This window comes from Hemitrygon akajei, chromosome 16 (assembly GCF_048418815.1).
Source record: "Hemitrygon akajei chromosome 16, sHemAka1.3, whole genome shotgun sequence".
Lineage (NCBI taxonomy): Eukaryota > Metazoa > Chordata > Chondrichthyes > Myliobatiformes > Dasyatidae > Hemitrygon > Hemitrygon akajei.
The window spans coordinates 57,284,553-57,299,189 of record NC_133139.1 but is presented as its reverse complement, the minus strand read 5'-3'; the positions used below and the strand labels follow the sequence as shown (position 1 = coordinate 57,299,189).

Here is a 14,637-nt window from a genome sequence, read left to right as displayed (position 1 = left end):
GGATCATTTAAGAAACTCCTGGAAGGTACATGGAGCTCAGTAAAGTAGAAGGCTATGGGTAACCCTAGGTAATTTCTGAGGGAAGGACATGTTCAGCACAACTTTGTGGGCCAAATGGCCTGTATTGTGCTGTGGGTTTTCTATGTTAGTCTGCAAAGAGATATAGATAGGTTAATTGAGTGGGCAAGGGTCTGGCAGATAGAGTATAATGTTGGTAAATGCGAGCTCATCCACTTTGGAAAGAAAAATGGAAGATCAGATTATTTTTTAAATGGTAATAAATTGCAGCATGCTGCTATGCTGTGGGACTTTGGAGTGTTTGTGTATGATTTACAAAATGCATGTTTGCAAGTAAGAACATACAAATATCAGAAATAGGAGCAGGAGTAGGCCATCTGGCCTGTTGAGCCTACTCTGCCATTCAGTAAGTCCATAACGGATCTGGCATGGTCTCATCTCCACCTACCTGCCTTTTCCCCATAACCCTTAATTACCTGACAATACAAATATCTATCCAACCTTGTTTTAAATACATTTACTGAGGTTGCCTCCACTGCTTCATTGGGCAGAGAGTTTCACAGGTTCATCACTCTTTGGGAAAAGCAGTTCCTCATCTCTGTCTTTAAGAGCAGGGAGGTTATGCTGCAACTCTACAGGGTACTAGTGAGGCCACAGCTGGAGTACTGCATGCATTTCTGGTCTCCTTACTTAAGGAAGGATACACTAGTTTGGAGGCGGTGCAGAGGAGCTTCATCAGGTTGATTCCAGTTAGACCATGAGTCGCCTGGGACTGTACTCTCTGGAATTTAGAAGAATAAGGGGAGATCTTATGGAAACATATAAAATTAAATGCGATAGATAAGATAGAGGCAGTAAAGTTGTTTCCACTGGTAGGTGAGACTAGAAATAGGGACATAGCCTCAGGATTCAGGGAGTAGATTTAGGATGGAGATAAGGAGGAACTGCTTTTCTCAGAGAGTGGTGAATCTGTGGAATTCTCTACCCAATGAAGAAGTGGATCCTTCCTCTGTACATATATTTAAGACAAGGTTAGATAAATTTTGGCATGGTAGGGTTATGGGAAAAGTCAGGTAGGTGGAGATGAGTCCATGGCCAGATCAGCCATGATCTTATATGGTGGAGCCAGGCTCGATGGGCCAGATGACCTACTCCTGCTCCTATTTCTTAGGTCCTTATGTTCTTATGGAATGGTTTCCATACATTAGCTTTGTCAAAGGCCTTTAACTATTTACTGGGTTTACCCAAAGTCTCCTTCCTATAAAAACTAAGCATAATCTTCCTTACATTTTTCTTTATAACTCATTTCAACCCTGTTCATGGCCGTCATTTTCCTGTCTCTTTTCAGAGTTCCTATTCTGCTCTCCTAATGCCACTTGTGTCTTTACTCTCCTTTGGTACAGGAATAGTGGGATGATTGACACAGGAATTCAAATACTCTGGTGGATTTAATGAGATTAGCACATATTGTTTTCCCAGGAAGCACCTAATTCTAGATGTTAGCAATGATCAAGTTTGCAAATAACTGTCTATGGCAGAGACAACAGGTGGTGGATTCAGGACAGCTGGATGGTTGAAGAGACAAATCTCTTATCTAACATCCATCACATCTAGCCTGACCCACTTCTGGCGCCAATATCGTTTGCCTGTTTTCATGAGATGAGCAGAAACCATCTTTTGGTCAATCAGAGATGCATTAGATTAGAACCGTGAACAGAGAGAACACCATATAATTGTGGCTCTGGTGTTAAAGAGCAGTCTGGCTAATTTCTATTATATTTATTTTGAATTAAAAGTTAAAGTCCAGATCTCAGCTCAAACAAGGTTAACAACAAGTTAACAAAAATAGGACAAGGGGACGTAGACTTCAAATCTAAAACATGAATATTAAACAGAACAAAGTTAAGTTTTAGGATATCATATATCTTAAAATGCTTATAACTCACCAACACATGTCCCATTTTCATGTAGTGTGTATCCCTGTGGACACTTCAAACAAGTGACATATTGATTCCAAGTGGAACCAACATAAAGCACTAGAGAGCAAAATAAACAATCAGAAATGAATGAGGATTATTGCAAACTTTTCTTAATTGTGTTATTTGAGAATAAACTTCTCTTAAATCAGTCACTGAAGCCAAAATTGCAAGCAGGTTAAGATGGGAAGTAGATGGAATGTAAACGTTGATGTGGACCTGGTGGGTTTGCTGCTACACATGCCAGATAATTAATTACCAATTAAATGCAACTCCTACAAAGGAAAAGCCAATAATAAAATGCAGAATATACTGTTACAGTTACGGAGAAAGTTCAGTGATCGAAAGATCAAGAGTTCACATTTATCATACAAAAGGTCAGTTCAATTGACAAAAATTAAATCTTGTTAAAGGTGATCTCATGGAATCCATGAGCCACATTTCTATTCTCCCAGAAACTTAATCTGGTCACCCATACCAGTAAACTCAATTTCTCCTGAACCTTTCAGCATTGGTATCTTAATGTCTTTACTCCTTTAATAAGGTTATTGATCTGAAATGTTTTTCGGCAGGGAAACTGCTCAAACTGCTGAGCATTTCCTGCCTTGGTTGCAGACTTTTTTTTTTGCTTCTTTATTAGTTCTACAATGTTTGCCTTCAGCTGACAGAAGGAACCACATAAGACAACTTGTCAACCAAGAGACCTTGTGGAGGTAATTCTGCTTGATGTCCCAGGATGTCCTATAATGTCTCATAATCAATAACAGGATCACATCCCAATAAAACAGGTGTTCCCAATCTTTTATATGCCATGGACCAATACCATTAAGCCAAGGGTCGGTATTGAATAGAGAAACATCTGTGATTTATGACTAACACCAGTGACAAAATGAACCTCCATATATAAAAATAGCATCTCTGAGAAATCTTACCACATTTTGGTCTAGACATGTGTCTGAGTTTCTTTTTAATAGTATTATCACCTGCGACCTGGGATGGGACGTGTGCTGGTGTCATTTCCTTTGTTCAGTTTTGAATGCCTGTCCCTAGTTTGTTTGGTTCCTCTGATACACATTAGCTAATGTGAACGATGCTGAGGGGGGTCTCATAGACCTCACACTGCATACTAATCATAAGACAGAAATTAGATGAAAGAGTCCTTTAAAAAAGTATCTGAGGAGTGAAAAACAGTGTCAGTGCTTCAGGTCAAAGACCCTTCACTGGGAACAGGAGAATTCTAAGCTGCAATGAGAGAGGAATGGAAAGGATAGAGGTATATAAGAATGATGAGAGGCATTGATCATGTGGATAGTCAGAGGCTTTTTCCCCAGGGCTGAAATGGTTGCCACAAGAGGACACAGGTTTAAGGTGCTGGGGAGTAGGTACAGAGGAGATGTCAAGGGTAAGTTTTTTACTCAGAGAGTGGTGAGTGTGTGGAATGGACTGCTGGCAATGGTGGTGGAGGCAGATACGATAGGTTCTTTTAAGAGACTTTTGGATAGGTACATGGAGCTTAGAAAAGTACAGGGCTATGGGTAAGCTTAGTAATTTCGAAGGTAGGGACATGTTCGGAACAACTTTATGGGCCAAAGGGCCTGTATTGTGCTGTAGGTTTTCTATGTTTCTAATATTTTAGACAAGGTGAGGTCAGAGTTGTCCAACTTACTCCAGAGTTATAGGAGCTGCCTGATTAATGGACTGAGGGAATTAGAAAGCGAGAGAAAGAAAAGGTCAGTATTAAAGCTGAGAAGTGCATGCTAGAGCTGTTACCTAAACCTGTAACCAAATGGAGAATGCAGGAAATGGCCAACAGGTCAGGCAGTGCTTGAGGAGAGATAAAAATGACTAATATCACAGATGGATAACTGACTACTTTTGATTTCAAAAGTCAGACGATTTCAAATTGTTGGATTCAGTCAAGTCCTCTGTGCTTCCCTAACCCCCATTCCTAGCTGGCCGGTGCCTCAGTCACTATACTTGGGAAATGGGGGACTATATCGCCAAACACTCCCACACGTGTCTGTGGAAGGGAGGTCACTGGTGCTAGGTGGCAGGCAGGACTTGGACCAGATAACGGTGTCCTGGCTACACCCCAGTACTCGGGGCTGGTGGAAATCAGATCAGGGAGGGAAGTGACCAGCTACCTCAGACCAGCATCCAGCAGTTGTCTTCAGCTACTTGGCATAGGGCTGCAGTGGGAATAGCCAAGCGGAGGTGGAGAGAAACAGTCCTCTCAGCCCACCAAGCCCCTCGCCACCCTTTGTACATCTGGCTGAGGGAGCCCAGTGAGAGGCAAAGCCCTGGAAGGAAGGAATTAAATATAACCATCAACACTGGAGAAACTATCAGACAAACGAGTGGGGCCAAGGGCTGATGCGTCCGTGTTGAGCAGCTACCATCAGAGGGCCACATAAAAAGTGGTCACTGAGACACAACTTTCAAAAATCCATACATCCTGCAGAAATTCCAGGGAACTGGAAAACTGCCAGAGTGAAACCCCGATTCAGGCTGGGAGGGAGGAATAAAGAGGAATGAGGAATGGGTGGGTGTAACACAGTTGTTTCCAAACTTTTTTGGGCTTACTGTCCCCTTGGCTCTCAGATCACATCCCAGGCACCCCCTCCTTTTCCAGTCATTGCTTAAACACTAAAAAAAAATAGGAACTGCAAAATTCAAAGCAGTGACAAATAAATGCAAACATTATTCAAATATATTTAAAACTACTATTAAAATTATTTTAATGAATTACAGTAAAACAATTTTCATCAACAAGAGCAGACATTAGTAGTCCAACTATTCACTACTTCATTGCTTTTTTATCTTTCAATGAGATGGATGGACTTGGTGCAGAATCAGAATCAGAATCACAATCTGATTTATTATCACCGGCATGTGACGTGAAATTTGTTAACTTAGCAGCAGCAGTTCAATGTAATACATAATCTAGCAGAGAGAGAAAATAAATAAATAAAATAAAACATAACAATAAATAAATAAACAAGTAAATAAATTACACATATTGAATAGATTATTTAAAAATGTGCAAAAATAAAAATACTGTATATTAAAAAAGTGAGGTGGTGTCCAAAGCTTCAAACTCCATTTAGGAATCGGATGGCAGAAGGGAAGAAGCTGTTCCTGAATCACTGAGTGTGTGCCTTCAGGCTTCTGTATCTCTTATCTGATAGTAACAGTGAGAAAAGTGCATGCCCTGGGTGCTGGAGGTCTTTAATAATGGACCCTGCCTTTCTGAGACACCGCTTCCTAAAGATGTCCTGGGTACTTTGTAGGCTAGTGCCCAAGATGGAGCTGACTTGATTTATAACCTTTTGCAGCTTCTTTCAGTCCTGTGCAGTAGCCCTTCCAGACCAGACAGACAGACAGACAGACAGACAGATTGATCCCGAGGGGAAATTGGGTTTCGTTACAGCCGCACCAACCAAGAATAGTGAAGAAATATAGCAATATAAAACCATAAATAATTAAATAATAATAATAAGTTAATCATGCCAAGTGGAAATAAGTCCACGACCAGCCTATTATGTTAACCATTTACGTTAACGATTTGGATGAAGGCGTAGAAAATAACATCAGCAAATTTGCTGATGATACTAAGCTGGGTGGCAGTGTGACATGTGATGAGGATGTTAGGAGAATTCAGGGTGACTTGGATAGGCTGGGTGAATGGGCAGATACTTGGCAGATGGCGTTTAATGTGAATAAGTGTGAGGTTATCCACTTTGGGAGTAAGAACAGGAAGGCAGATTATTATCTGAACGGTATAGAGTTGGGTATGGGAGTAATACAAAGAGATCTCGGAGTCCTTGTTCATCAGTCACTGAAGGTGAATGAGCAAGTGCAGCAGGCAGTGAAGAAGGCTAATGGAATGTTGGCCTTTATTACAAAGGGAATTGAGTACAAGAGCAAGGAAATCCTCTTGCATTTGTACAGAGCCCTGGTGAGACCACACCTGGAGTATTGTGTATAGTTTTGGTCTCCAGGGTTAAGGAAGGATATCCTGGCTGTAGAGGAAGTGCAGCGTAGATTCACGAGGTTAATTCCTGGGATGTCTGGACTGTCTTATGCAGAGAGGTTAGAGAGACTGGGCTTGTACATGCTGGAATTAAGGAGATTGAGAGGGGATCTGATTGAAACATATAAGATTATTAAGGGATTGGACAAGATAGAGGCAGGAAATATGTTCCAGATGCTGGGAGAGTCCAGTACCAGAGGGCATGGTTTGAGAATAAGGGGTAGGTCATTTAGGGCAGAGTTAAGGAAAAACTTCTTCTCCCAGAGAGTTGTGGGGGTCTGGAATGCACTGCCTCGGAAGGTAGTGGAGGCCAATTCTCTGGATGCTTTCAAGAAGGAGCTAGATAGGTATCTTATGGATAGGGGAATCAAGGGATATGGGGTCAAGGCAGGAACTGGGTATTGATAGTAATTGATCAGCCATGATCTCAGAATGGCGGTGCAGGCTCGAAGGGCCGAATGGTCTACTTCTGCACCTATTGTCTATTGGCTCAAGGTGTCTGGCACTCCGAGGGAGGAGTTGTAAAATTTGATGGCCACAGGTAGGAATGACTTCCTATGATGCTCAGTGTTACATCTCGGTGGAATGAATCTCTGGCTGAATGTACTCCTGTGCCTAACCAGTACATTATGGAGTGGATGGGAGTCATTGTCCAAGATGGCATGCAACTTGGACAGCATCCTCTTTTCAGACACCACCATCAAAGAGTCCAGTTCCACCCCCACAACATCACTGGCCTTACGAATGAGTTTGTTGATTCTGCTGGTGTCTGCTACCCTCAGCCTGCTGCCCCAGCACACAACAGCAAACATGATAGCACTGGCCACCACAGCCTCGTAGAATGTCCTCAGCATCTTCCGGCAGATGTTGAAGGACCTCAGTCTCCTCAGGAAATAGAGATGGCTCTGATCCTTCTGGTAGACAGCCTCAGTGTTCTTTGACCAGTCCAATATATTGTCAATTCGTATCCCCAGGTATTTGTAATCCTCCACCATATCCACACTGACCCCTTGGATGGAAACAGGGGTCACCGGTGCCTTAGCCCTCCTCAGATCCACCACCAGCTCCTTAGTCTTTTTAGCTTAGTTTAGCTAAGGCTTAATCCTTAACCTGTCAGAATGCTCTCTATGGTGCAACTATAGAAGTTTTTGAGCATATTTGTTGACATGCCAAATCTCTTCAAACTCCTAATAAAGTATAGCCACTGTCTTGCCTTCTTTATGACCACATCAATATGTTGGGACCAGGTTAGATCCTCAGAAATCTTGACACCCAGGAACTTGAAGCTGCTCACCCTCTCTACTTCTGATCCCTCTATAAGGATTGGTATGTGATCCTTCATCTTACCCTTCCTGAAGTCCACAATCAGCTCTTTTGTCTTACTGATGTTGTAGCTGTGGCACCATTCCACTAGTTGGCATATCTCAGCCCTGTATACTCTCTCATCACCACCTGAGATTCTATCAACAATGATTGTATTGTCAGCAAATTTGTAGATGGTATTTGAGCTATGCCTAGCCACACAGTCATGTGTATTCAGAGAGTAGAGCAGTAAGCTAAGCACAGTGTTGAGGTGCGCCAGTGTTGATCGTCAGTAAAGAGGATATGTTATCACCAATCAACACAGACTGTGATCTTCCAGTTAGGAAGTTGAGGATCCAATTACAGAGGGAGGTACAGAGGCCCAGGTTTTGCAACTTCGCAATCATGATTGTGGAAATGATGGTATTAACTGCTGAACTATAGTCGATGAACAGCAACCTGACGTAGGTGTTTGTGTTGTCTAAGTGGTCTAAAGCCATGTGAAGAGCCATGGAGATTGCATGGATATTGTGATGATAGGTAAATTGTAATGGGTCCAGGTCCTTGCTGAGGCAGTTCAGTCTAGTCATAACCAACCTCTCAAAGCATTTCATCACTGTTGATGTGAGTGCTACTGGGTGATAGTCGTTAAGGCAGCCCACATTATTCTTCTTTAGCACTGGTGTAATTGTTGCCTTTTTAAAGCGAGTGGGAACTTCTGCCTGTAGTGATATCAGTTTCTCAACATCAGGCTGAATGCCACTCCGAAGGAGTCTCAGACCCTCTCGTTCAGTAATTTTCAGTGTTTTGAAAGAAGTTTGGTGCTCTATTCAATATGATATGAGAGCAATAAAGAAATTCTTGACATTTTTTCCACTGTGCAGGATAGTGATCAGAGATTTCTTTCTGCAACACTTCAGGGGAAGGGGAGACTTGTACAAGAGAGACATATTGCTCCTGAGCTGGAGTGGAACCAATACCCTGGTGTTTGCTGCTGATACTCAGGAGAGTTTAAACTAGTTTTGCAGAGGGCTGGGAATGGTTCCCTTGGTCAGTCAGGGAAGAATTGCACTGGAAGGTAGCTGTCAGGAAAAGTATTGAAAGGGAAAATAAAAATAACAGGTCTGATAGGCAGATAGCTTTAAGTGTGTATATTTTAATGCTAGGAGTATTATGGGTAAAGGTGATGAACTTAGAACATAGATCAGAACATGGAACTACAGTGTTGTAGCCATTACTGAAACTTGGTTGAGAGAGGGGCCGGAATGAGTGATTAATGTATTGGGTTTTCATAGGTTTAGAAAAGATAGAGAAGGAGGTATAAAAGGGTTTGGAGTTGCACTACTAATCAGCGACAATATCACAACTTCACTCTGAGGAGAAATAATGGAGTGGTCAGACACTGAGCCCATTTGTGTGGAACTCAGGAATAGGAAGGGTGCAATCGCACTGATGGGATTGTACAACAGACCCCCTAATAGGTACTGGGATGTTGAAGAACAGATATGTAATCAGATTTAGGAAATGTATAAAAATAATAGGGTTGTTGTCACCGGGGATTTCAACTTCCTAGATACAAACTGGGACCTTCTTAGTGCAAGGGCTTTAGATGGAGTTGAATTTGTTAAGTATATCCAGGAAGGCTTCTTAAATCAATATGTGGATTGTTCAACAAAAGGAAGAGTCACACTGGACCTGGGGTTGAGTATTGAACCTGGCTGGGTGACTGACCTTTCAGTGGGTGAACAGTTAGGGAACTCCTTACCTTTCAGGATAGCTATAGATAAGGATTGGTATGGTCCTTGTGGGAGAGCTTTAAATTGGAGCAGGACAAATTGTGAGGGTATTAGGCAGGAACTAAGAAGCATCAATTGGGTACAACTTTTCTCTGACAAGTCCACATCAGACATGTGGAAGGTGTTTAAAGATCAATTGCACAGGGTACAGGAAAGGTATGTTCCTGTTAGAAGGAAGGATGGGGATAGAAAGATAAGAGAACCTTGAGTGCCCAGAGAGGTGATGAATTTAGTCAAGAAGAAAAAGGAAAAGTACATAAAGCTTTAGAAGTCAGGATCAAATGAAGCACTCAAAGACCATAAAGAAGCCAGAAAAGAACTAAAGAAGGGAATTAGGAAACCCAGGAGAGGGCCATGACAAGTCATTGGCAAGTAGCACTAAGGTCAACCTGAAGGCATTCTATATACAGGTATACATCAAGAGCAAGAGGACAACTAGGGAGAGGGTAGGATGTCTTAGGCATAAAGAGGGAAGCATTTGCTTGGATCCAGATAATGCGAGTGAGGTATGTATGAGTACTTTGCTTCAGTATTTAACAAGAAAAAGGATATGAAGGCCCAGGAGATCAGTGTTGAGTGTATAACTACGTTAGGCCATTCAGAGTTCAAGGAGGAGGTAGTGTTGGTCCTCCTAATGAGTATTAAGGTGAGTATGTCCCCAGGGCCTGATGGGATTTACCCCACATTATTGAAGGAGAGCAACTGATAAATTGCTAGGAAGTTGACCAGCACCTCTGTGCCCTTTCTATCCATAGGCAGGGTCCCAGAGGACTGGCGAGTGGTGAATGTTGTATCTCTATTTAAGAAGGGAACAAAAATAAAACTATAGACCAGCGAGTCTCACATCTGTTGCAGGGAAATTGCTGGAAAAATTCTCATGGATAGGATATATGAGTATTTAGAAACACATATCCTAATTAGGGAGAGCCAGCATGGCTTTGTATGTGGCAGGTCATGCCTTACCATTTGATTGAGCTTTTTGACAAGGTGACAAGAGAGATTTATGACGGTAAGGTAGTGGATTTTGTCAACATGGATTTTAGTAAGGTGTTTGATGAAGTTCCTCATGGGAGGCCAACCCAGAAGATTAAAATGCATGGAATCTGTGGTGAATTGGCTGTTTGGATTCAGAACTGGCTTGCACAGAGAAGACAGAGAGTAATGGTTGAAGGGACCTATTCAAGTTGGATGTTTGTAATTAGTGGTGTTCCAAAGGGATCTGTGCTGGGACTTCAGCTGTTTGTGATGTGTATAAATAACCTGGATGAAAATGTAGATGGATGGGTTAATATGATTGCAGATGATACCATGATTGGTGGAATTGTGTATAGACAATAGACAATAGGTGTAGAAGTAGACCATTCGGCCCTTCGAGCCTGCACCGCCATTCTGAGATCATGGCTGATCATCTACATCAATACCCGGTTCCTGCCTTGTACCCATATCCCTTGATTCTCCTATCCATAAGATACCTATCTAGCTCCTTCTTGAAAGCATCCAGAGAACTGGACTCTACTGCCTTCCGAGACAGTGCATTCCACACCCCCACAACTCTCTGGGAGAAGAAGTTTTTCCTTAACTCTGTCCTAAATGACCTACCCCTTATTCTTAAACCATGCCCTCTGGTACTGGACTCTCCCAGCATCTGGAACATATTTCCTGCCTCTATCTTGTCCAATCCCTTAATAATCTTATATGTTGCAATCAGATCCCCTCTCAATCTCCTTAATTCCAGCATGTACAAGCCCAGTTTCTCTAACCTCTCTGCGTAAGACAGTCTGGACATCCCAGAAATTAACCTTGTGAATCTACGCTGCACTTCCTCTACAGCCAGGATGTCCTTCCTTAACCCTGGAGACCAAAACTGTACACAATACTCCAGATGTAGTCTCACCAGGGCTCTGTACAAATGCAAGAGGATTTCCTTGCTCTTGTACTCAATTCCCTTTGTAATAAAGGCCAACGTTCCATTAGCCTTCTTCACTGCCTGCTGCACTTGCTCATTCACCTTCAGTGACTGATGAACTAGGACTCCTAGATCTCTTTGTATTTCTCCCTTACCTAACTCTACACCGTTCAGATAATAATCTGCCTTCCTGTTCTTACTCCCAAAGTGGATAACCTCACACTTATTCACATTAAACGTCATCTGCCAAGTATCTGCCCACTCACCCAGCCTATTCAAGTCACCCTGAATTCTCCTAACATCCTCATCACATGTCACACTGCCACCCAGCTTAGTATCATCAGCAAACTTGCTGATGTTATTCTCAATGCCTTCATCTAAGTCGTTGATGTAAATCGTAAACAGCTGTGGTCCCAATACTGAGCCCTGTGGCACCCCACTAGTCACCACCTGCCATTCTGAGAAACACCCATTCACCGCTACCCTTTGCTTTCTATCTGCCAACCAGTTTTCTATCCATGTTAATATCTTCCCCCCAATGCCATGAGCTCTGATTTTACCCACCAATCTCCTATGTGGGACCTTATTAAATGCCTTCTGAAAATCGAGGTACACTACATCCACTGGATCTCCCTTGTCTAACTTCCTGGTTACATCCTCGAAAAACTCCAACAGATTAGTCAAGCATGATTTGCTCTTGGTAAATCCATGCTGGCTCAGCCCAATCCTATCACTGCTATCTAGATATGCCACTATTTCATCTTTAATAATGGACTCTAGCATCTTTCCCACTACTGATGTTAGGCTGACAGGACGACAGTTCTCTGTTTTCTCCCTCCCTCCTTTCTTAAAAAGTGGGATAAAATTAGCCATTCTCCAATCCTCAGGAACTGATCCTGAATCTAAGGAACATTGGAAAATGATTACCAATGCATCTGCAATTTCCAGAGCCACCTCCTTTAGTACCCTAGGATGCAGACCATCTGGACTTGGAGATTTGTTAGCCTTCAGTCAGATCAGTCTACTCACACCGTTTCCTTCCTAATGTCAAACTGTTTCATTTCCTCTGTTACCCTATGTCCTTGGTCCATCCATACATCTGGGAGATTGCTTGTGTCTTCCCTAGTGAAGACAGATCTGAAGTACTTATTAAATTCTTCTGCCATTTCTCTGTTTCCCATAACAATTTCACCCAATTCATTCTTCAAAGGCCCAACATTGTTCTTAACTATCTTCTTTCTCTTCACATACCTAAAAAAGCTTTTGCTATCCTCCTTTATATTCCTGGCTAGCTTGCATTCGTACCTAATTTTTTCCCCCTGTATTGCCTTTTTAGTTAAGTTCTGTTGTTCCTTAAAAATTTCCCAATCATCTGTCTTCCCACTCACCTTAGCTCTGTCATACTTTTTTTTTTAATGCTATGCAATCACTGACTTCCTTTGTCAACCACTGTGGCCCCTTTCCCCCCTTTGAATCCTTCCTTCTCCGGGGGATGAACTGATTTTGCACCTTGTATAGTGTAGAAGACTGGCAAGGAATACAGCACAATACAGAAAATTTGCAGATATGGGCTGAGAAATGGTAGATGGAGTTTTTGTGGATGCCTGGAATGGGCTGCCTGGTATGGTAATAGAGGCTTTTAATAGACATTTGGATAGGCACATGGATATAAGGAGGATAGCGGGATATAGATATGGTGTAGGCAGGAGGGATTAGTGTTTGTGTGGTTTTGATTTGATTTTTAGCTGGTTTGGCATGACATTGTGTGTTAATGACCTGTTCCTCTGCCATACTCTTCTATAACCAGAAGTCTTGATATGATTTTTCTGAATCTTGTCTTCAGCTGAAAGTCATTTTGTAGATTAACTCTTCCTCCATCCTGTTAATTCCTCATTAGAAGTTCACAGGAGTGGATTTATTACCCGATCTGGATCGAGGGAAGATCCTGAAATCTCTCTGACATGTCTTTACACAGCTCACCCAAGTGGGCACAGTATACATGAAAATCATCATCTGGTATTCCTTCTTTCTCTTCCAACTCATAGAGGCTCAGCAATTGAAAAGCTCGCAACAGCAAATGTTGCACTTAAAGAAGGTTGCTTTGGATGCAAATGTGGAGACGACTGATTGGACTTCGATAAAATTCACTGTGTTTCTTTGACATTGAAGGATGATTTAATTAAACTTTGTGAATAATTCCCACAAATAAGCAATGTCTTGCTGAATATTCCTGAGTTGATTAGTAAGTAAAGCATTTGAGTCTTCAAAGAACATTACCACAGTTTCAAAAAGCATTAAAGCACCTCAGGCATTTTCCTTCTGAGAGTCATCTGACTTCTGTGTGCAACAGCAAGCAATCAAACTGTTCATCATTCTCAATAGAAAGCTCTGAAAATAGTTGAGAATTGAGAATGTGAAACTTGATTTATTTACCATTGTGATTAACAATAATTAATGATTTGTGCAGCCAGTCACTTAGGTTTTTTGCAACAAGACATCTGTGAATTACACAGTGAATGGTAAATATGGTACAGCTTTTTTCAAGAACATAATAACCTGTGGCATCCTGTATTTGATAGCCACACCTGTTGCACAATCCAGAATATTGATGAGAAAATGTCCTTCTCTTTGAAAAGTTGCTCAATAGCCTGAAATATTGACTCTGCCTCTTTATATCTGTTTCTTGTCCCTTTGAAAATAGCAACTCTTAAACCATTCTTTTGTCTTTTATTAAGCAAACATAACCAAGAAGCAAAGATTCATTGCTGGGAAAAGTTGACTCAACCAAACACAGAGCAAATTCTGTTGTCCTAAGTATATTTCACAATATGTCTTCCATGTTCTCAGATATTTCAGCAGAATAGATTTAATTATTTGGTTGGATGACTTATGCAAAACCTTCTTACTGCTGGCAGAATCATTTCTCTCTAATATTCTATTGTATGGAGTTTTCTATATTCAGCAATGAGCACTGAAATGTTGTATGAAGAAACATTTTTGTTGTGCAGTGCTGGTAAATATGTTTTGAAGTGATTTCCGTTTCTAAATGTTTTCAAGAAGTGAATGAAAATAAGCCAAGTTCATATTTGCTTTATCAGAGTGTATTCTCTTCAAATGTTCAAGGAGCATGGATGGTTTCATTGCCTCTCTTGAAAATATCTTTTCACATAACAGACACATTGGCTGCTGTTAGTTGCTTGGTGTTGGTATAAATCTTTATTTCAGATACTGTCTGCTCTGATTTTTTATTTGGTTTGTTATGGATTAATGACCATGGTCTATCACCTATTGTTTGTCCAACCTCTAGTACCACGATCAATAAAGGGAAAATTGATGATGTCAACATAGCTCAGGCAAAATCTGACTCTTTGTCTGAAAGTACCTAAAGTGGGATACAGAAATCATGTTTGGGCTGTGGGCTAGGGAAATGTAGTCAAGATGGATTCTGAAGGGGCAGATTCTGAAGTTTAACATATTGAATGCCAAACCCTTATTCACAGAAATTGTGCCACAGTGTGATTAGAATATGGGAGTCATACTAGCTAACACTGTACTACAGTAGTGAATGACAATACTGTGGAGAGGCTGGCCTGGAAATAACATGAT

The 14,637-nt window shown here is 41.5% G+C and overlaps 1 protein-coding gene across 1 annotated transcript in view; it reads right to left on the bottom strand.

The window, feature by feature from the left end:
* LOC140740070 (adhesion G protein-coupled receptor E3-like) overlaps window positions 1–14,637 on the bottom strand; it is a 161,218-nt gene that overhangs the window by 86,555 nt on the left and 60,026 nt on the right. The window contains exon 2 of the mRNA XM_073068936.1: window positions 1,965–2,054. Within this exon, the coding sequence (XP_072925037.1) occupies window positions 1,965–2,054 (90 nt within the window). The remainder of the gene's footprint in view (window positions 1–1,964; window positions 2,055–14,637) is intronic.